Source organism: Nerophis ophidion, linkage group LG13 (genome assembly GCF_033978795.1).
Source record: "Nerophis ophidion isolate RoL-2023_Sa linkage group LG13, RoL_Noph_v1.0, whole genome shotgun sequence".
In the NCBI taxonomy this organism is placed as follows: Eukaryota; Metazoa; Chordata; class Actinopteri; order Syngnathiformes; family Syngnathidae; genus Nerophis; species Nerophis ophidion.
In genome coordinates, this window is record NC_084623.1 from 2,544,372 (window position 1) to 2,568,620 (window position 24,249).

At 38.3% G+C, this 24,249-nt stretch overlaps 1 protein-coding gene across 2 annotated transcripts; it reads left to right on the forward strand.

The window, feature by feature from the left end:
• Nucleotides 1–2,021: 2,021 nt before the first annotated feature.
• Nucleotides 2,022–24,209, forward strand: stam2 (signal transducing adaptor molecule (SH3 domain and ITAM motif) 2). Of its 2 annotated transcripts, XM_061918193.1 has the most exons (15): nt 2,065–2,205; nt 2,344–2,397; nt 9,832–9,916; nt 9,983–10,058; nt 12,878–12,973; nt 14,825–14,971; nt 16,507–16,573; nt 16,650–16,848; nt 18,158–18,252; nt 18,319–18,401; nt 18,465–18,552; nt 18,617–18,671; nt 18,735–18,879; nt 20,315–20,430; nt 20,491–24,209. In XM_061918193.1, the coding sequence occupies exons 3-15, from the start codon at nt 9,879–9,881 to the stop codon at nt 20,678–20,680; spliced, it is 1,395 nt and encodes a 464-aa protein (XP_061774177.1). In that variant the 5' UTR covers nt 2,065–2,205; nt 2,344–2,397; nt 9,832–9,878; the 3' UTR covers nt 20,681–24,209. The 2 variants fall into 2 exon arrangements, with proteins under 2 accessions (XP_061774176.1, XP_061774177.1); XM_061918192.1 differs by lacking the exon at nt 2,344–2,397 and having other exon boundaries at nt 2,022–2,205.
• Nucleotides 24,210–24,249: the final 40 nt, after the last annotated feature.

Consider the following 24,249-nt stretch of genomic DNA (forward strand, 5'->3'; position numbering starts at 1 on the left):
CACCGTGTGAGCAGCTTTGATTGCTCCAAAACCACTTTTTAACTTCAACTGTGAATGAAGAGTCATCTGTTAGACTTTTCAAGTTTGTTGTGAGGTCGTTTCATTTCTTTACATGAATAGGCTGATTGTGCAAAATAGGTTTTACATCTGTGTACACGCCACTGCCCCCTGGTGGAGGCTCGTGTGTGTCTAGTTGTCACAGCAGATGTAAACTGGACAAAGTGCTTAAGTGGCGCTTAATGTTATTTAGGATTCAATGGGCCATTCGTATTGATGCTAATCTTTTTAATGTAAGCTAAATTTAACAGTCTATATTTCTGGAGAGCTAAACAGTGATGGTGGTTTTGTGACTTTTGGTCAAAGATGTTGAGTGATTGTTTGTGCAAAGTTTCTGAATGGTCTCGGTGTCATTTTGCTTGCCTGGGACCAACATATTATACAATAATAAAAACTAGAAATAGTCATTGTCACAATAATTTGATACTAATCAAGTTGTTATTACATCATTCATAATTGAAATTGGAGTTTCTGAGAGAAGCAAGATTATGTTCATTACATTTATTTTAATGACACGTGTAGCACACATTTTAAAGACCTATTATAACAGTTAGAGCTGGATCAAAACGTGATCTCTTCCTACAGGTATTTACTTACCAACAAAGTCAAAGAGATATATTTTAAAATCATTCATGGTTATTACCCTGTAAAGATTGTGATGTTAGACACAGGAAGGACATTCATGTTACCTGCACTTTATGTACCATGCATGTTGCACCTTATGTTACCTGCACCTTATGTACCATGCATTTTGCACCTTATGTTACCTGCACTTTATGCACCAAGCATGTTGCACCTTATGTTACCTGCACCTAATGTACCATGCATGTTGCACCTTATGTTACCTGCACCTAATGTACCATGCATGTTGCACCTTATGTTACCTGCACCTTATGTACCATGCATGTTGCACCTTATGTTACCTGCACCTAATGTACCATGCATGTTGCACCTTATGTTACCTGCACTTTATGTACCATGCATGTTGCACCTTATGTTACCTGCACCTTATGTACCATGCATTTTGCACCTTATGTTACCTGCACTTTATGCACCAAGCATGTTGCACCTTATGTTACCTGCACCTAATGTACCATGCATGTTGCACCTTATGTTACCTGTACCTTATGTAACATGCATCCAGAGACTGTTTACTACCTGTTTTGGACTTGTGAAAGCACTCCATCACTATGGCAGGGCATCTGTTGCTTCATCCGGGACAATATTCATGACCAATTTGTGCTTTGTTTTAAATATGTGATATTTGGTTTTACACTGTATGAAAAGGAACTTTACCTTTGCAACCTCATGATACTATTGGCTGAGTTTTATATTCATAAATTTAAGTTTCTCAATACTCGACCTGTTTTTAGTGCCTTTAATAAAATAATTATAAATAATTAGAAATATTAATAAATAAAATAATTAGAACTCTACATTAAAATACTCTCTACCTCTAACATCCAAAATGCTGTGAAAATGATGATGCTGTGTTCCAAATTTAAGTAATTTACTGAAATTGAGTGAGCCTATGCTTTGCACTTTGTTTGTTTTATATATATATATATATATATATATATATATATATATATATATATATATATATATATATATATATATATATATATATATATATATATATATTGCATTTTATTTTAGTTACTTTGAATTTACAACCCCCTGGTGCTTTTTTGTACTGTTTTTGTACTGACTTTGATTATTATTTCTCAACTGTTTGTAAATATTGAAATGTATAAATAAAGGTTTATACAATTTAAAAATATATATAACAGTTGGAGATGCAGATACATACGTAAACAAATGCAAAAATAAATGCAGTGCCACGACACTCGTGGCATAGAAATGAAAATGCGTTGCAATACATGTTTAGATATCTAAAAGTATTGTTAAAAAAACATCACCTGTGTCGTCAGTGTCAACAAGAAAAAAAAAAATCAGGCATCGCCATAGACAACTAAGGTCCCGGAAGTGCAAGCAGTGCGAGTTTACTGGACAAGGAAGCGACTTTTATTTAACTTCTTTTTCTAGTCCAGCTTGGCCAACAAACACTTTTCTCATCTTGGGACATTTTCTTTTCAGTCTTTATTATGCCTTTATTTGCCCAAAACCCCTTTGACCAGGATGTGGGTAAGTGAACCGGGAGTGCACTTGTTGCTAATGTTAGCTTAGCAAGAGTTGGCTGTCGCATTGTTGTTTTTCAGGCTGAAAGTGTCTGACAAACATGACATCTAAGCGCCTCTTTTCTCTGCTGACTATGTTGTTAAGATGAAGACAGGCTCACTTTGAAGACCTGCTGGGTCATGATCAGCTGATTGTCAAGTAGGTCAGATTGTTATGTTTGGCAACATCCTTTTTAAAGACAACAACATCATTTTAAAGACAATAATATCCTTTTAAAGACAATGATATCCTTTTAAAGACAACAACATCATTTTAAAAACAACAACATCCTTTTAAAGACAACAACATCATTTTAAAAACAACAATATCCTTTTAAAGACAACGACATCCTTTTAAAGACAACGACATCCTTTTAAAGACAATAATATCCTTTTAAAGACAACAACATCATTTTAAAAACAACAACATCCTTTTAAAGACAACGACATCCTTTTAAAGACAACAACATCATTTTAAAAACAACAACATCCTTTTAAAGACAACAACATCATTTTAAAGACAAACATCCTTTTAAAGACAATAATATCCTTTTAAAGACAATAATATCCTTTTAAAGACAACAACATCATTTTAAAGACAACAACATCATTTTAAAGACAACAACATCCTTTTAAAGACAATAATATCCTTTTAAAGACAACAACATCCTTTTAAAGACAACAACATCCTTTTAAAGACAACAACATCCTTTTAAAGACAACAACATCCTTTTAAAGACAATAATATCCTTTTAAAGACAACAACATTCTTTTAAAGACAACAACATCCTTTTAAAGACAACAACATCATTTTAAAGACAACAACATCATTTTAAAAACAACAATATCCTTTTAAAGACAACGACATCCTTTTAAAGACAACAACATCATTTTAAAAACAACAACATCCTTTTAAAGACAACAACATCATTTTAAAGACAACAACATCCTTTTAAAGACAATAATATCCTTTTAAAGACAATAATATCCTTTTAAAGACAACAACATCATTTTAAAGACAACAACATCATTTTAAAGACAACAACATCCTTTTAAAGACAATAATATCCTTTTAAAGACAACAACATCCTTTTAAAGACAACAACATCCTTTTAAAGACAACAACATCCTTTTAAAGACAACAACATCCTTTTAAAGACAATAATATCCTTTTAAAGACAACAACATCCTTTTAAAGACAACAACATCCTTTTAAAGACAATAATATCCTTTTAAAGACAACAACATTCTTTTAAAGACAACAACATCCTTTTAAAGACAACAACATCCTTTTAAAGACAACAACATCATTTTAAAGACAACAACATCCTTTTAAAGACAATAATATCCTTTTAAAGACAACAACATTCTTTTAAAGACAATAATATCCTTTTAAAGACAACAACATAATTTTAAAGACAACAACATCCTTTTAAAGACAATAATATCCTTTTAAAGACAATAATATCCTTTTAAAGACAACAACATCATTTTAAAGACAACAACATTTTAAAGACAATAATATCCTTTTAAAGACAATAATATCCTTTTAAAGACAACAACATCATTTTAAAGACAACAACATCATTTTAAAGACAACAACATCATTTTAAAGACAACATCCTTTTAAAGACAACAACATCCTTTTAAACACAATAATATCCTTTTAAAGACAATAATATCCTTTTAAAGACAACAACATCCTTTTAAAGACAACAACATCCTTTTAAAGACAACAACATCCTTTTAAAGACAACAACATCATTTTAAAGACAATAATATCCTTTTAAAGACAACAACATCCTTTTAAAGACAACGACATCCTTTTAAAGACAACGACATCCTTTTAAAGACAATAATATCCTTTTAAAGACAATAATATCATTTTAAAGACAACAACATCATTTTAGAGACAACAACATCCATTTAAAGACAACGACATCCATTTAAAGACAACGACATCCATTTAAAGACAACGACATCCATTTAAAGACAACGACATCCATTTAAAGACAACGACATCCATTTAAAGACAACGACATCCTTTTAAAGACAACGACATCATTTTAAAGACAACAACATCCTTTTAAAGACAACAACATCCTTTTAAAGACAATAATATCCTTTTAAAGACAACAACATCCTTTTAAAGACAACAACATCCTTTTAAAGACAACGACATCCTTTTAAAGACAACGACATCCTTTTAAAGACAACAATATCCTTTTAAAGACAATAATATCCTTTTAAAGACAATAATATCATTTTAAAGACAACAACATCATTTTAGAGACAACAACATCCATTTAAAGACAACGACATCCATTTAAAGACAACGACATCCATTTAAAGACAACGACATCCATTTAAAGACAACGACATCCATTTAAAGACAACGACATCCATTTAAAGACAACGACATCCATTTAAAGACAACGACATCCATTTAAAGACAACGACATCCATTTAAAGACAACAACATCCATTTAAAGACAACGACATCCATTTAAAGACAACGACATCCTTTTAAAGACAACGACATCCTTTTAAAGACAACAATATCCTTTTAAAGACAATAATATCCTTTTAAAGACAATAATATCATTTTAAAGACAACAACATCATTTTAGAGACAACAACATCCATTTAAAGACAACGACATCCATTTAAAGACAACGACATCCATTTAAAGACAACGACATCCATTTAAAGACAACGACATCCATTTAAAGACAACGACATCCATTTAAAGACAACGACATCCATTTAAAGACAACGACATCCATTTAAAGACAACGACATCCATTTAAAGACAACGACATCCATTTAAAGACAACAATATCCTTTTAAAGACAACAACATCCATTTAAAGACAACTTCACAAATGTCAGGACGACACATGATAAACAAACACATTGGGGGATGTTACTGTAAACAAGTGAATTGACTACAAAATAACAATTCATTCGAGTCTTGCGTCGACTTGCTGACAAGCCAAGCACATGTTCATGTATTAACTGTCGATTGTCATCACGTGACATTGTTGTCATGACAACACTGCCCTGCCTGTTGCATCATGACAACACAGCTGTTAAGGACTGCACAATAGTGTTGTTGTTGTGTGTCCGCAGCAGGGTGTGTATGTGATGCAAGTACATGGAGAATGCTGTTAGTGGTGAGTCCAAAGTGGGACTCGGGGACATTTGCAGCTAATATCTGTGGGCCGGCGGCATAGACATCGTATAAGTCAGGGGTGTCTGAACTTTTTCCACAGAGGGCCCCACACGGAAAAAATTAAGCATGGGGGGCCCATCCATCCATCCATCCATTTTCTACCGCTTATTCCCTTTTGGGGCCACGGGGGGCGCTGGCGTCTATCTCAGCTACAATTGGGCGGAAGGCGGGGTACACCCTGGACAAGTCGCTACCTTATCGCAGGGCCAACACAGATAGACAGACAACATTCACACACTAGGGCCAATTTAGTGTTGCCAATCAACCTATCCCCAGGTGCATGTCTTTGGAGGTGGGAGGGGCCTATCCCCAGGTGCATGTCTTTGGAAGTGGGAGGGGCCTATCCCCAGGTGCATGTCTTTGGAAGTGGGAGGGGCCTATCCCCAGGTGCATGTCTTTGGAAGTGGGAGGAAGCCGGAGTACCCGGAGGGAACCCACGCATTCACGGGGAGAACATGCAAACTCCACACAGAAAGATCCCGAGCCTGGATTTGAACCCAGGACTGCAGGAACTTCGTATTGTGAGGCAGACGCACTAACCCCTCTTCCACCGTGAAGTCCCATGGGGGGGCCATTTTGATATTTTTAATTTTCAAACCATAACAAAATATATGGATATTTTTTTAATCCTTAGGGCTCCTAGGGAGCACAGAGGGTCTCAGTGACTAAGATTTTAAAAATAAGTCAAATTATTATTATTTTTTTTAATTTAATGCTTACAGTAAATCTGTATATCAACTTGAGGTTGATATAAAGTAAAACAAATAAGGTTGTATGCCTTTTCTGTCAAAGACAACTTTGTTTTTTTTTAGTAAAACTGAAATATGCAGTATTTCGATAGATAGTACTTTATTGATTCCTTCAGGAGAGTTCCTTTATTTAGCAATTAAAGCCCTCAAAGATCAATAATGCTGGACACCATTGATTTAATTATTTAATATATTTGAGTAATCACAGTGAAAAGTTAAATAAAATCCTACTAAATATATTTGAGATCCGAAAGGTTCCCCGCTCATAAAGTGATGCATTTTTATTAGTTGTTTTTTTTTACTTTTAACACTTAAATTTCAAGATCTAGTTCCGATATATATATATGTCGATTTTAAGTTTGAACTATTATTTTGTTTGTTTTATGCTCTTTGGTCAAAACTTTGATGTTTTTATATGGCAACCACATATGCAATATTTTTTCCACATAAAACATTTTAAAGTGTTAATTTTTAAGTAATAATTCATTATAACCTAGATTTTTTGTCCTTTTTTTTTTTTTTTTTTGAACAATGGAAAAAAAAGAAAATAAAGACAAAAGGAAAAAAAACTGCCTGCATGGCAGCTTTGTGTCAACATTGCCACTTTTTCTCATTAGATTTCACCTCATTCCACTTTTTAAAAATGTTTTTTTAACTTTTGCAATACTATCAATTTTGCAATATTTGCAGAATTTGTGGCGGGCCGGTAAACGATTAGCTGCGGGCCGCAAATGGCCCCCGGGCCGCACTTTGGACACCCCCTGATATAAGTAGACGCATCATTGGCTGCTGTGTCAATCACTCGCCATACAGCAATAGATGATATCTATTATCTGACACTTTCGATGTTAGATACTTCTCTTTGTTCATAATATCTATTTTCTGATGGATCTACTCTTTATTTTATGCTGCAGTGGTTACATATACCGTAATATTGTACTTGGTAATTGTTATATATAGTATATATCATATACAGTATATATCCAATACTGTACATATATTATGTAAACGTTATGTATATATGTTATATTTTATATTGCTTTTAGTGTATTTTATACCTGCATTGTCCTTTCCATCTTTTCCATCATTTGTAACTGAGCTACTGTGTGGAAGAGAGTCCCTTTCGGATCATTAAAGTTTGTGTAAGTTTAAGTAACGTGAGAAATTGGGCTGCCTTCTTGAAGTGGTGATGAGGAGCCAGCCAGCAGCCTAAACTGAAAGTTGACAGGTAGAAAACAAAGATGGTGTTCAGCGTTTTCCTGAAGGTATAATAAAATACCTATATATATATATATATATATATATATATACACAGACACACACATATGTACGTATGTATATATATGTTCCACATTGCATTTTGTGTGTTTGTCATCAAAAACTTGATAAAATGGGCATAAAATAATTCAAGTTTTTACTTTATATTGACGGATTAATATTATATATATATATCTATATATAGATATAGATATATATATATAATATATGTACATATTAGGGCTGGGCGATGTATCGATATACGATGTATATCGCGAGTTTGTCTCTGCGATATAGAAAATGACTATATCATAATATTCGAGCAGACGTTCTCATGCAGCTGCGGGCATTACACTCTCCTCGCTCTTTCCTGTGTCTCCTCGCAGACAAGCAGGCGCACATTCTTACGTCACTTACTGTCACGTCATACGTATACGCCCTCGCCCAGCGGAGAGGTAGCAGCGTGGCTAACGTTAGCTGTGATGCTAGCGGGTTGTTGCGAGAGAACGAAGGTGCGAATCTCGTAACAAATGAAGGAAGAATTAATTCCAAAGTAAAGCAGCAGGGGGTCCATGGTCTGGCGGTGGTTCGGCTTCAAGCGGGAATATGTCGAATAGACAACTTTAATTTGCTACCAAATGTAGCATTACTGCTAATATGTAGCATCATTTGAAAAGTCACCTGCTAATAACTTTAATAAATACAGTTTTGGTAAATTGACTAAGTTGTGATTTCCTTCTCTGCATGAAAGTTTAAAAGTAGCATATATTAGTGCAGTAGAAAGAAGAATGTTTTAATGTAGACACATAAAATCACCATGCTGCTGTGATATATGTATCCAGTGTTCATTCAATGCTAAGGCAAACTACAGAGAACTTTATCATATATCGCGATATGGCCTAAAAATATTGCGGTATTAAAAAAAGGCAATATCGCCCAGCCGTAGTACAAAAATATATATATATGTCTTGATTGGATTATCCAGAGAATAGTGCTCGATACCGTGGTAGATAGAGCGCAATATGTAGGTGTGGGAAAAATCACTATTTCATCTCTACAGAACTGTTTCATGAGGGGTTCCCTCAATCATCTCCTGATGATGTATGTATATATATGTATACATACAAGATCGGGACCACACCCAACGGGTACGTGTATGTATATGTATATATATATATATATATATATATATATATATATATATATATATATATATATATATGTATATATATATTCATGAGAAAGCAACACCCGCTACAGATTAGAAGAAAAATATATTGGCAAATATATAGGTTGTGCAATGAGTTATTTGCACATAAATATTTGGTAAATGTTTATTTAAATACCTTATTTGATTGTCTGTAGCACCCCAGTAAAACGGCTGGTCAAACAAAACAGAAGTCGTGGTCTTGGACCCACTAGCTGCGCAAGCTAGCTCTCCAATCGGCTAAACAGGCTCATTAACTCTACGGTGACGTTTTGGTGAATTTACTGAGGAATTTGTGAAAGTGAAACAATACAAAAATAATGTCAATGTAAGGTAATACTACTAACACGGATACTTGTAATGTAAACGTGTTAGCATATTTGTTTGTGCTAATGATGATAGCTTGACTACATCACGATAGCACGTACAAATATGCATGAAAACATTCCTACAGACATCACCCATTGGACGGTTTAGTGATAGGAATTGTTTTAGTTGTATTGTAAAACTTTCAAACGTTGCTTGGAGTGATGTAGAAACACTATAGAAGATTGGAAGACAGAACGGCACTTGTACTTCTTGTTCAAAACATTAAACCGCAGGAAAAACTTAAAGGCATTCACCCGGCAGCACCTGCAGTGAGCAAACTTGTCCAAAAGATGGAGCCGTAGCACCAACAATAACATACCATTTAAGTGTCTTATTTCTTGTGTTTAATGAAAACTGTTTGCTTTATGGCCGTCAACGAAGAAAAATCTTTAAATTAGCGGCATTGTTTTATAAGTCGCGGGGCTCAAAGTGTAGGAAAAAGTAGCGGCTCATGGTCTGGAATTCACGGTAATTTATTGCATGAAAACATACTAATTATTTTCAAGATGTGGCTGATTCAGTAAAGAAAGTAGAAGTGACTCTCAGCAAGTTCTAAGGGTGTGTGTCTACACCGTGATCAGTGCTTACGCGGGTATAACGCCACCGTTTGCTTCATTTTGTGCACAAGAGGGGTCTCTAATCTATTGATGAAAAGGGGTTTTCAAGCTCTGACTTCTCCTTGACACTATTGTTACACTCCACTGCAGTGAATTGGTTTATCGGTGTTCCTAATGAAGTAGCAATAGTGTTTGACCTGTGTGTTACTTTTTGTGTCCAGAGAAGGCAACCAATGAGACCAACACAACCGATGACTGGGGGCTCATTATGGACATCTGCGACAAGATCGGGACCACACCCAACGGGTACGCCTGTGAGGGAGACGCCAGCCTGGCGCAGGGGAATACTTACCTGTGTTTGTTGGTCCCCAGGGCCAAGGACAGTCTGCGCTCCATCATGAAGAGAGTCAACCACAAAGTGCCTCATGTCGCCCTGCAAGCCCTCAACGTGAGTTTCATAGCTACTTCTGAAGGTGGAGGAACAGCATCTGACCTTTTTATTCATATTATTATTGTCATATCATAAATAATCTGTTACTAAGCTTTCACAGCCGCAGACTATAGAGGTCTTTTTTACCAAACCTTTGTTTACGCTGAATTTATGTAGTTTTTGCTTTTTTTTTACACCAAATTACATTCACAATTTCATCTGGGAGAAAATCAGTGTTTTAAAAAAACTTGCAGTTTGAAAACATCCACATACAAATTCAGTGCCAGAAACTTCTGTCCAAAAAACAAAACAAAAATCAGTGTAAAAAAAATCAGTGTTTTAAAATTCAGTGTATAAGAATTAAGTGTAAAAAAGTCAATGTAAAAAAATTCAGTGTCCATAATGTTTTGTCAGAAAAATTCAGTTTAAAACAATTCAGTGAATTAAAATTTCAGTTAACAAATCAGTGATTAAAAAATATTGTCAATAAAGTTCTGTGTCAAAAAATTTTAGTGTCAAAAAAAATTATATCAGAAAAAATCAGTACAAAAAAATTGTGTAAAAAAGATTTTGTGTTTAAAAAATTGAATATGTAAGAATTTAGTGTAAAAAAATTCAGTGTAAAAAACATCGACGTCAAAAAATGTTGTGTAAAATTAACAGTGTAAAAAAAACAGTGTATTAAAAATTATGTTAGAACTCAAAAAAAGTTATTTGTAAAAAAATGTGTGTAAAAAAGATAAGTATTAAAAAAATCAGAGTTGATCAATTTGCTGCTTCAAAAATCTAGACTCACTTCCGATAAATCGATTCTGTCTCAAAACCAGCCAATGAGTTGTCAAGTTTGACTACCAGGTGTTACTTCACACACACTAGCACCTGACCTCCAGGTGTTACTTAACACACACTAGCACCTGACCACCAGGTGTTACTTCACACACACTAGCACCTGACCTCCAGGTGTTACTTCACACACACTAGCACCTGACCACCAGGTGGGACTTCACACACACACTAGCACCTGACCACCAGGTGTTACTTCACACACACACTAGCACCTGACCTCCAAGTGTTACTTCACACACACACACTAGCACCTGACCACCAGGTGTTACTTCACACACACACTAGCACCTGACCTCCAAGTGTTACTTCACACACACACACTAGCACCTGACCACCAGGTGTGACCTCACACACACACTAGCACCTGACCACCAGGTGTTACTTCACACACACTAGCACCTGACCTCCAGGTGTTACTTCACACACACTAGCACCTGACCTCCAGGTGTGACCTCACACACACTAGCACCTGACTTCCAGGTGTTACTTCACACACACTAGCACCTGACCTCTAGGTGTGACTTCACACACACACTAGCACCTGACCTCACCTCCAGGTGTTACTTCACACACACTAGCACCTGACCTCCAGGTGTGACTTCACACACACACTAGCACCTGACCTCCAGGTGTTACTTCACACACACTAGCACCTGACCTCCAGGTGTTACTTCACACACACTAGCACCTGACCTCCAGGTGTGACCTCACACACACACTAGCACCTGACCTCCAGGTGTTACTTCACACACACTAGCACCTGACCTCCAGGTGTTACTTCACACACACTAGCACCTGACCTCCAGGTGTTACTTCACACACACACTAGCACCTGACCTCCAGGTGTTACTTCACACACACTAGCACCTGACCTCCAGGTGTTACTTCACACACACTAGCACCTGACCTCCAGGTGTGACCTCACACACACTAGCACCTGACTTCCAGGTGTTACTTCACACACACTAGCACCTGACCTCTAGGTGTGACTTCACACACACACTAGCACCTGACCTCGAGGTGTTACTTCACACACACTAGCACCTGACCTCCAGGTGTTACTTCACACACACTAGCACCTGACCTCCAGGTGTGACCTCACACACACACTAGCACCTGACCTCCAGGTGTTACTTCACACACACTAGCACCTGACCTCCAGGTGTTACTTCACACACACTAGCACCTGACCTCCAGGTGTTACTTCACACACACTAGCACCTGACCTCCAGGTGTTACTTCACACACATTAGCACCTGACCTCCAGGTGTTACTTCACACACACTAGCACCTGACCTCCAGGTGTTACCTCACACACACTAGCACCTGACCTCCAGGTGTTACTTCACACACACTAGCACCTGACCTCCAGGTGTTACTTCACACACACTAGCACCTGACCTCCAGGTGTGACTTCACACACACACTAGCACCTGACCTCCAGGTGTGACTTCACACACACACTAGCACCTGACCTCCAGGTGTTACTTCACACACACTAGCACCTGACCTCCAGGTGTTACTTCACACACACTAGCACCTGACCTCCAGGTGTGACTTCACACACACACTAGCACCTGACCTCCAGGTGTGACTTCACACACACTAGCACCTGACCTCCAGGTGTGACTTCACACACACTAGCACCTGACCTCCAGGTGTGACTTCACACACACTAGCACCTGACCTCCAGGTGTGACTTCACACACACACTAGCACCTGACCTCCAGGTTTGACTTCACACACACACTAGCACCTGACCTCCAGGTGTGACTTCATACACACACTAGCACCTGACCACAAAATGTTTTGCCATTGAATTTTTATACAGTGACTTTGAAAACACTGGATGTTTTTCCAATGAAATAGTCAGCATAATTTGGTGTAAACAAATTCAGGTCACAAAATTCAAAAGCAAATAATTGAGTCAATAAAATCTTAGGTAATGAAGACAGAAAAGAGGCCTCCATAAAATGTCTTTTGTCTTGCAGCTGCTGGGAGCCTGCGTGTCCAACTGTGGCAAAATATTTCACCTGGAAATTTGCTCCAGGGAGTTTGCCAGCGAAGTGCGGAGTGCTCTCGGCAAGGTTTGTACAAACGTTTTTTTCTTTGATTATTCAAGTTAGTGCCGGGCGATATAGATGTAAACTGTGTCACCATATAAGTGTTTTATATCGATCATTTCATTCCTCTATAATAAAGAGCAGGGGGAAAATATGATCAGTGTAATCATTTTATTTGAAATGATTGCCCTCAGTGATCAAGGCAGAAAGGAAATGCATAAAAAACAATCAATGAATGTAATAACTTCATAAAATGAAGGTGCAAAAATGAGGAATACCGTATTTCCTTGAATTGTCGCCGGGTATATAGTATGCACCTGCCTAGAATTACTGCCGGCTCAAACTCCTTTCACAAAATAATTAGCTCATGCTTAGCATTACCGCCGGCTCAGGATTAACCCCGGGTCAAACTCGTTTCGCAAATAATTAGCATATGCCTAGAATTTCCACCGGGTCAAACTCGTCACGTCACGAGTGACACTTCACCTGTCATCATTTTCAAAATGGAGGAGGCTGATTTCAATCATTTGAAATCGCATAAAGGGAAGAAGATTAAGAGCTATTCAGTAGGATTTAAGGTCCAAGCTATTGAATATGCGAAAAAGAACAGTAAGCAGCTATGTTTTATTAATATACCGTAGCTGCGTGTGTCAAATATGAGTCATTAAATGACTCCCGCCTCCTGGTGGTAGAGGGCGCTAGTGATCCTTCTTGCGACTACTCGGCTGCAGAAGAAGTGACAACAAGCAGCAAGAGTGAGCAGAGAGTGTTTATTTTTTCCTCTCGCTTGCACTTTTAACATGGAGGATTACATATCTAAAATAAAACAGTTTTCTAAACTGGACTTTCAATGGAAGCAGGAGGTAATAAAGGAAGATCTCCATTGAGACAGAGAGACTTTTAAAACTGAAGAAAGATAAGGAAGACTTCTATAAACAAGTTATTGATGCTTTTGATTGGAAGGAGCTGCGCATGGACTTCATTTATAAGTAAAGGTAAGACCATAATGACGTTTTTTTAATTAAATGTGCTTTTCATGATGGTATCCTTACATCACACTCAAATTTATAAGCGCAGGCCTAAATTTATCGCATGTCTTTGGTAAGTGCCGGAGTGAGAAGAGGTTTTAAATTAATTAGCACCCCGGCGGCAATTCAAGGAAATACGGTACGTAAGAAATGCTTCATAAAGTGTAAGAAAATAGTGCAAAATGCAAACATGTAGGAACTTGCAAAGAACTATTTTCTACAGCTTTACTGGCAGGAAGTTACAGCTGTGCTCTAAAGGGTGAGCTAAGGTGGCGTGGTATTAGCGCTCTTGCCTTGCATCACGTACAGACCACATCGGTCCGACTACGCTCCCTTTGGAGACATCCAAAAACCTGACTTATCCACTTTGATCCATAATTCCTTCGTTTGGCAGAATCAACCAAACTTGACACTGAGTCGTGTACGTTTTTTGTTTCAGAATCGAAAAAATCAATATAAAAATCCACTTTCCCCACTTTTGGGTTTGATAATAAAAAACAGATCTTTATGAATGATCTGTCATTCGTTATGTGAATTTATCCGAGTGGAGAAGTCTTCTCTGTGTTGACGCACACTTGTTGGCCTACATTGACAACAAAACAATTACATCCATTAAACAAAGAATTGACTGATTCCTGTTCAGTGTACAGTAAGCTTCAAAGTAAAAGCGTGGCGGTATTAACCCTAACAATACACTTGTATTTGTTTAGAACAGTAGCCATGTTGTCATGAGTTGTGTGGGATAGGGATATGAAATAGAAAAACAGAAATATGCACAAAAGAAGGTAAACAATGTCAACACTAAGTTTTAGTTTGAATCAGTTAGTTTTCCGTGTTGTGTGTGAAGGCTCACCCTAAAGTGTGTGAGAAGCTGAAGGCTCTGATGGCGGAGTGGGCAGAAGACTTCCAGAAGGATCCCCAGCTCAGCCTCCTCAGCGCCACCATCAGGTCTCTGAAGGAGGAAGGCATCACCTTCCCAGCAGCGTCCTCGCAGGTAAGCAACTGCTCACCTGACCGCTGCCCCCTGCTGGCGGCCATGGGTCTCACATTAGGACCTCTGCTGTCACCTACCCTATAGAGCTATAGACCACACCCACTAAATAGTGATCCTTATATAAGCCGCACCGGACTATGAGTCGCAGATATATACCTTGTGCATTGAGTTATTTACACAGAAATGTTTATCTACATACCTGAATTGTTTCCAAACGGTGTCTGCAACCCAGCAGTAAAATGGCTGATCAAACAAAACAGAAGTCATCGTCATTGACCCACTATCTGCGCAAGCTAGCTCTCCAATCAGCTAAACAGACTCAGTAACTCCACGGAGACTATCAGGTTCAAACCCCAATGACATCTATTACACAGACAGGAAGCAAGGAATTCAACAGAGACAGAGTTCTACGCCTCCTCTTTTATTTGGACTTTCACTGATTACATAGCATCAGCTATGTAATCAGCTGAGGTCATAAACCTCTATTGCCCTCAGTCACAAATAGTTCAAAGAAAAGATGCCTGGAGCTTGCGTCAGGTCCTGCTTCCTCTCCGCTTTGTAGATCTCAAGTCAAGACAAGATCTTCCTGTGGATCACTATGGATCAAAGAAACCGACACCCTCATGTCGCTTCCCATTGTACACAACGGAATTTTAATAGCCTTTTGCTTGATAAGTTCAAAGACAGCTTTTGTCTCCCTGCCGGAAACTCATGGGAACAGAAAGTTTTGTGATAACTTACACACAATTGTTCTCATAGTGACGTTTAGGTATATTTACTGAGGAATTTGTAAAAGTGAAACAAAACAAAAAGAATGCCGTAGTAAGTTAATAATACTAACACAGACACTCATAAATCTGTTAGCCTATTAGCTGATGCTAACGACGCTAGTTTGATGACATTACGATAGCAGGTACATGAAAACACTCCTACAGACATCACACATGGGGCACTTTAGTGAGTAAGAATTGTTCTAGTTATATTGTAAAACTGAAAAGGTCGCTTGGAGCAATGAATGAAAAAGCCATACAAAGTAGAATGCTATGGACGGCACTTCTACTTCCGGTTGAAAGCTCAGTCTAAACAAAAGGGCAATGCAGCAGCTGCAGTGATCCAACTCATCCAAAAGATGGCACAAACAATAGCACACCCTTTCAGTCTATTTGCTATGTTTAAAAAAATTTTTTTTAAAATGAATTATGGTCAGCGGCGAAGAAAAACCCCAAAATTAGTTGTGCCGTTTTGTAGGAAACAAATAAAAGCTTATAGTGCAGACCTGGGCAAATGAAGGCCTGGGGGCCACATGTTTGTTTGACTGAGTGAAACTTGAGTTGCTGGATAACAAAGTAGCGGCAAAAACCTAATCTTACTTAGGATATAAAAGTAGGAGGCCATCAGTTTGTGGGGTTCTCAGCCGAGAGAAGGTTTGATGGCGTGCCTTGGAAGTTGGCTCAGGACTGGCCTATAAAGTATTCATGATCACATCCACTGGGAGCGAGCTTGGAGCCTTTGATGCTAATGTCCGCTCACCGCAGGGGTCCAGTGTGAAGGTGGGCGCTCCCGCCGCCATCAAAGCCTCGGACGACGACGACCTGGCCAAAGGTCAGACTCAAACACTTTGACGTGTCCCTGCCCCCGCCTCTTTGAAACACCTCTCCCGTCCTGGTTGCCATGGCAGCCATCCAGCTGTCTCTGCAGGAACAGAAGCAGCAGAGCGACCTGCGACCCCCGGCGCCAACCGCCGACCCCCCGAGCTACAGCAACAGCGTCAACGGCCAGGAAGTGCGTAAGGTGCGAGCGCTGTACGACTTCGAGGCAGCTGAGGACAACGAGCTCACCTTTAAAGCCGGCGAGGTCGTCCTGGTTTTGGACAGCAGGTACACTTCCACGTACAGCCACTAGGGGGCATGTTGGTATTAATGACACTTCCATGTACAGCCACTAGGGGGCATGTTGGTATTAATGACACTTCCATGTACAGCCACTAGGGGGCATGGTATTAATGACACTTCCATGTACAGCCACTAAGGGGTATTGTGTTTCACTATTTGAAATATATAATCCATAAATTAAATTATTTGGTATCTAAAATATTATTTTACTCCTAATTGTCAATGTAAAACATTTGCTGTAATTCAAATATATATATTTATTCATTATTTTCATATACTCATATCTATTTACATGTATATATTTATTTATATTGGTGTGTATATATATATATATATTTATATATATTCATAGATATACACAAATATGTATGTATATATGCATATATATATATATATATATATATATATAAAATGTGCATATACAGTATGTGTATACATCTATGTGTTTTTAAATGCATATTGATTTATGTTTATTTATTTTTTTACAGGCCTACATAGTTTTGTATTACATTACTGTTTCTTTTGTTGATATCAGAGTCCGTCCTACAGAAAGGTCATCCCTAGTAGTGCACAGCTTATGGACCCACAATTAAAATGCACATCAAATAATATACAAATTACAGTACAATACAATTCCTTTCCAAATCTACCCACCAAATACCTATTTTTAAGTTCACACCAACCTATTAATAAATTTGGATAAAGTAAAGCATACTGTATATGTTTATATGGGTGTGTATATGTATGCATACATATATACATATGTAAATATACACAAATTTTACACACAAATACGTATGTTTGTATATATATGTATGTGGACATATATGGATATAAATACATAATATATGTATGTATATAGTGTTATGTATTTATGCATTAATGTGTATGTATGTGTATATGTGTATACAAGTATGTGTATATATATATATATATATATATATATATATATATATATATATATATATATATATATATATATATATATATATAGTATATATATATAAATGATAGTTTTTTTATGTCAACATTTTATGAAGCTGGTTGTTATTCTAAATTGGTCGATAAATTCAATAACAGTGAGACCAGATCAAACATCTGGGACGAGTCTGGGCAGATGTTGACATAGTTGGGGTCTAGTTATGATTAATTACAGGTTAATTACACCTTAGTAACATAATAACCATCAAATGTTGACAACCTAAGAAGCGTAACCGCACCTAGGATTGGGAGATGTTTGAGGAAAGTTGAAGTTGGATCTTGATCTTGTGTTTGTGTGGTCTTCTCCTGCCAGCGATCCCAACTGGTGGAAAGGGGAGAACCACAGGGGTGTGGGCTTGTTCCCCTCCAACTTTGTGAGCACCAACCTGACCAGCGAAGCAGAGACAGGTGAGTGCTGCCCCCCCTGCGGGCCACGTGCAGGCAGGTTTGTGACGGAGTGTCTGGTCTCCACAGTGACCTCAGCAGAAACCAGCGTGAGTGAAGAGGACCCCGGCCTGGAAGACAAAGCGGACCCTGAGCCCATCTTCATCGACGAGGTCCCACAACTTGGGACACATCTTCTAGTTGGGCCTCTTTAACGGTCTGTGTTGGTCCTGCAGGGGAAGATGGACAGAACCTTGGCGCTGCTGCGGAACGCCGACCCTGCGGACCCCACTCCGGACTCCCTCGAGCTGGTCCAGCTGGAGGGTAAGACTCGCCAGGCCCAATTTGACCTTGTTTGTTGACGTTCCCTCACCGCGCGCTCCCACAGGTGCGTGTGAGCAGATGAACCCCATGATCGACGACAGGCTGCAGGAGATCGACAGGTGAGCGTCATGGCGCTGGCCGGCGCACCCGACTGTAAAAGTGCTGACCATCTTTGTCTGCAGGAAACACTCCGAGTTGTCTGAGCTCAACCTGAAGGTTCTGGAAGCTCTGGAGCTTTACAACAAGCTCATGAACGAGGCGCCGCTCTACCAGGCCTACTCCAAGATGGCCCAGTATGGCCCCGCCCCCCCTGCGGCCGCCATGCAGGTCAGAACACTTTTTATTCTCTTCCTTCTTCACCAGGGGTGTCCAAAGTGTGGCTCGCAGCTCATGTTTAAGAAAATACTGTAAGAAAAAAACATTAAAATGTGAAAATAAATGAGGTAAATGTCCAGAGAAAATATGGCAATATTGACTCCAAACTAGAACATTCTTGCAGAAATTTTGATGGGCCTGCTGTCGGGCCTGAGGTCCATCCATGCAGGCATACTTGTAAGATGGCACCATGTATCCAAATCCATGATTTTTAGGATTAAACATATAAAATTGGCTAAAATGCTGATGCCAAATGTTAGCATGCTAATTTAAGATACGTTAGCACACTTCTAAGAAGGCACCAGGTGCCTTCTTAGAAGTTCTTCCAGCATTCCTCCAAGAGAACGCCAAGCGTTAAAATGTATTATTTCTAGATATAAACATACAAAATTAGCTAAAATCCTCACGTAAAACATTTGAATAATAAAAGATGTTAGCAGTCTTCCAAGATGGCGCCAAGTATCCAAATCTATAATTTTGAATTTTAAACTTATGAACTTAGCAAAAAAGCTAGCACAAAATATTAGCATGCTAATATAAGAGACGTTTGCATACTACTAAGAAGGCACCAAGTATCAAAAGCCATGTTTTTTATGTATAAAAATGTATAAAATTAGCTTTAAAAAAAAACAAGCATAAAACAGTAACATGCTAACATTAGCATGCTAATATAAAAGATGTTGGCATACTTCCAAAATGGTACCAAATATCAAAATCCTTCATTTTTAGGTCTAAACAGACAAAATGAGCTGAAAAGCTAACACAAAATGTTAGCATGTGAAGCGTTAGCATGCTAATATAAGAGATGCTAGCATACCTCTAAGATAGCGCCAAGCGTTAAAATGTATTATTTTTAGATATAAACATACAAAATTAGCTAAAATCCTCATGTAAAACATTTGAACAATAAAAGATGTTAGCAGTCTTCCAAGATGGCGCCAAGTATCCAAATCTATCATTTTTGGATTTTAAACTCATGAAATTGGCGAAAAAGCTAGCACTAACTATTAGCATGCTAATATAAGAGACGTTTGCATACTACTAAGACGGCACAAAGTATCAAAATCTGTGATGTTTAGATATACTCATACAAAATTTGCCGAAAAAGCGAGCATAAAACATTAGCATGCTAATATAAGAGATGTTAGCATACTTCCAAGATAGCGCCAAGCATATAAACTCCTGATTTTTAGGTCTAAACATAGAAAATGAGCTAACAAAGGAACCCTAACACGGAATAAACTATTAGCTCCCGAAGATATAGTTGCCTTTCAAGACGTGTAGAGAAGCCTGCTTCTTCGCAAGGTGGTGGGCGCGCTTACCAAGTTGGGTGCAGGTGTGGTGTCCAGGAAGTCAACCAATCACTGGTCTCTCTCGCTGGGTTTAGGCCTACGCCCCCCCCTCCTACCTGCCCCCGCCGCAGTCCTACAGTCTGCCCAGCGACCAGCCGGGGCCGCTGCATTCTCTGGGCCCCGCCCTTCCGGCCCCGCCCACCTACATGGGGTAAGGAAGTGTTGTTGCCAAGGTGAAGCAAGCGACTTGACGCCACTCTTGTCTCCACAGCAACGCACATCACTTCATCACCCAAGCACCTTACCTGCCACAGATGGGCGTGACCATGGACATGTCGGCCTATCAGAGCTCAGGAGGGACACCTGTGTCCTACCCAGCTCCTGCCGCCCCCCCACAGCAACAACAACATCAACAACAACAACCACCACAGGGGGTCTACTATCAGCAGCCCCTCCTCTGAATGTGCGTGCGTGCGTGTGCGTGCGTGCGTGCGTGCGTGTGTGCGTGCGTGTTTGCGTGTATGCGTGCGTTCGTGCGTGTGTGTGTTTTCAGACTTGAGTCTGGGCCTTTTTGTCTTCAGTGGGAATAAATGCTGATGATTTGTTGGAGGACCCGCCCTCGGTTGTCATGACTTCCTGTAAGGAAGACACGCCCCTTTTCCAATCTTCTTTTAGTTGTAATATCAAAGTGTCCAAAGTCCTCTTCCTACTTCCTGCGTGCAGCCAAGCCCCGCCCCCTACTGACGTGTGCAGTCAAGCCACGCCCTCTTACTGGGTCTTTATGCTTTCCTTGTTTGTGTGTTTCATGCGCGTCTCATCTGTATTCCATGTGTTTCATCTATGTTTCATGTGTGTTTCATCTGTGTTTCATGCGCGTCTCTGTGTTCCATGTGTGTTTCATCTATGTTTCATGTGTGTTTCATGCGCGTCTCTGTGTTCCATGTGTGTTTCATCTGTGTTCCATGTGTGTTTCATCTATGTTTCATGTGTGTTTCATGCGCGTCTCTGTGTTCCATGTGTGTTTCATTTATGTTTCATGTGTGTTTCATCTATGTTTCATGTGTGTTTCATCTGTGTTCCATGTGTGTTTCATCTATGTTTCATGCGTGTTTCATGCGCGTCTCTGTGTTCCATGTGTGTTTCATTTATGTTTCATGTGTGTTTCATCTATGTTTCATGTGTGTTTCATCTTTGTTCCATGTGTGTTTCATCTATGTTTCATGTGTGTTTCATGCGCGTCTCTGTGTTCCATTTGTGTTTCATCTTTGTTTCATGTGTGTTTCATCTATGTTCCATGTGTGTTTCATCTATGTTTCATGCGTGTTTCATGCGCGTCTCTGTGTTCCATGTGTGTTTCATCTATGTTTCATGTGTGTTTCATCTGTGTTCCATGTGTGTTTCATCTATGTTTCATGTGTGTTTCATCTGTGTTCCATGTGTGTTTCATCTGTGTTCCATGTGTATTTCATCTGTATTTCATGTGTGTTTCATCTGTGTTCCATGTGTGTTTCATCTATGTTTCATGCGTGTTTCATGCGCGTCTCTGTTCCATGTGTGTTTCATCTATGTTTCATGCGTGTTTCATGCGCGTCTCTGTGTTCCATGTGTGTTTCATCTATGTTTCATGTGTGTTTCATCTGTGTTCCATGTGTGTTTCATCTATGTTTCATGTGTGTCTCATCTGTGTTCCATGTGTGTTTCATCTGTGTTCCATGTGTGTTTCATCTGTGTTCCATGTGTATTTCATCTGTGTTTCATGTGTGTTTCATCTGTGTTCCATGTGTATTTCATCTATGTTTCATGCGTGTTTCATGCGCGTCTCTGTGTTCCATGTGTGTTTCATCTATGTTTCATGCGTGTTTCATGTATGTTCCATGTGTGTTTCATCTATGTTTCATGTGTGTCTCATCTGTGTTCCATGTGTGTTTCATCTGTGTTCCATGTGTATTTCATCTGTGTTTCATGTGTGTTTCATCTGTGTTCCATGTGTATTTCATCTATGTTTCATGCGTGTTTCATGCGCGTCTCTGTGTTCCATGTGTGTTTCATCTATGTTTCATGCGTGTTTCATGCGCGTCTCTGTGTTCCATGTGTGTTTCATCTATGTTTCATGCGTGTTTCATGTATGTTCCATGTGTGTTTCATGCGCGTCCCATGCATGTTTCATGTGTGTGTCATGTGTCTCTCATGCATGTTTCATCTGTGTTTTTTAAGTGTGTTCCATCTGTTTCATGTGTGCTCCATGCATGTTTCATGTATGTTTCATGCATGGTCCATGCGTGTTTCATGTATGTTTCATGCGTGTTTCATGCGTGTTTCATGTATGTTCCATGTGTGTTTCATGCGTGTCTCATGCATGTTTCATGCGTGTGTCATGTGTGTCTCATGCATGTTTCATCTGTGTTTCATGTGTGTTCCATCTGTTTCATGTGTGCTCCATGCATGTTTCATGTATGTTTCATGCATGTTCCATGCGTGTTTCATGTATGTTTCATGCGTGTTCCATGTATGTTTCATGCGTATTTCATTTTGTTTCATGCGTGTTTCATGTGTGTTTCATGCGTGTTCCATGCGTGTTTCATGCGTGTTTCATGTATGTTTCATGTGTGTTTCATGTATGTTTCATGCGTGTTTCATGCATGTTTGATGCGTGTTTCATGTGTGTTTCATGCGTGTTTTATGTATGTTCCATGGGGGGATCCATTCCATCTCATTCCTTGGGTGATGATTCGATTCTGAATCGATTCTCATGTCAACATGATTCTCGATTCTAACCGATTTTCACTATGTATTGTTTGATATGATATGGTATGATATGTTTGTATAAATGTATACCGGTATGTATGTAGATGTATACATATATATGTATGTGTATATAAATGTGTATACATGTGTGTGTATATACATGAATAAATGTATGTATATATATATATATATATATATATATATATATATGTGTGTGTGTGTATATATGTACATGTATGTGTGTGTATGTATATGTACATATATGCTAGAGTGCGTGTGTGTATGTATATTCTAATGTCTATATGTATATTTTAAATCATAATTTTCAAAAATCTTTGTAAAAAATAACACATATTGAATAGAACAACATATATATAACATACACATATATATTTTTTTAAAATCGATTTCTGAAAATGTCATAATTTAATAATTTTCAAAAATCGATTTAAAAAATATATATTGATTTTTGAAAATTCTGAATTTTTGTGTAATCAAAATGAATAACAATCAATATATGGATTTTAATTAATTTTTCATGCACCTCTATTTCCATGTCTGTATGTTTGATGTATATTTTCCATGTACAGTTGCACCTTAGCATATGATAATAATTGTTAATATTTACCACTGGATGCCTTGTTGACCTGTAGGAACACAACACACAGGCTGCTTGTGTACAGAAATAATATCTATATATATGTGTATATATATATATATATATATATATATATATATATATATATATATATATATATATATATATATAAACTCTTTCAGAAAGTGTTCTTTATGCACAAGTTGTTTTTAGGACGAGAGCAAAGTTTGAAGTAAAAATGTTTGGCGTAAAAGCAGCTGTCAGTCACGTGTCATGTTTGGAGGTGAAGATGGCGACTAATCATGTTTTCCTCACTAATAATGTTTTCCTCATCACTAATTCATGACCTCTGACCTTCTCGGAGACCCCACTGCTCTCCGCAGGATCCTCAATCTGCTCCCAGCTAGTCACTCTGCGGCTTTGTTTCTACTAAAAGTATATTTTGTAAATGTTATTGCCGCCATTTTATTGGACTTTTCTTCCTGCGACTTTTGTCACTTGTTTGTGTTGCCTTCAGGTGTCCTAGGTAAAGTCTGGAATATTACAAATGATTTTCACATGTCAAAATGTGTACATTTTGTTCAGGACCTCTAAAAATGTGGAGAATTTCTGCTATTTTACGGTAATTAAACATATTTTTATCTCGAGTTTATACATTTGAGTGCATTAAATTTGTTACGATTCCAA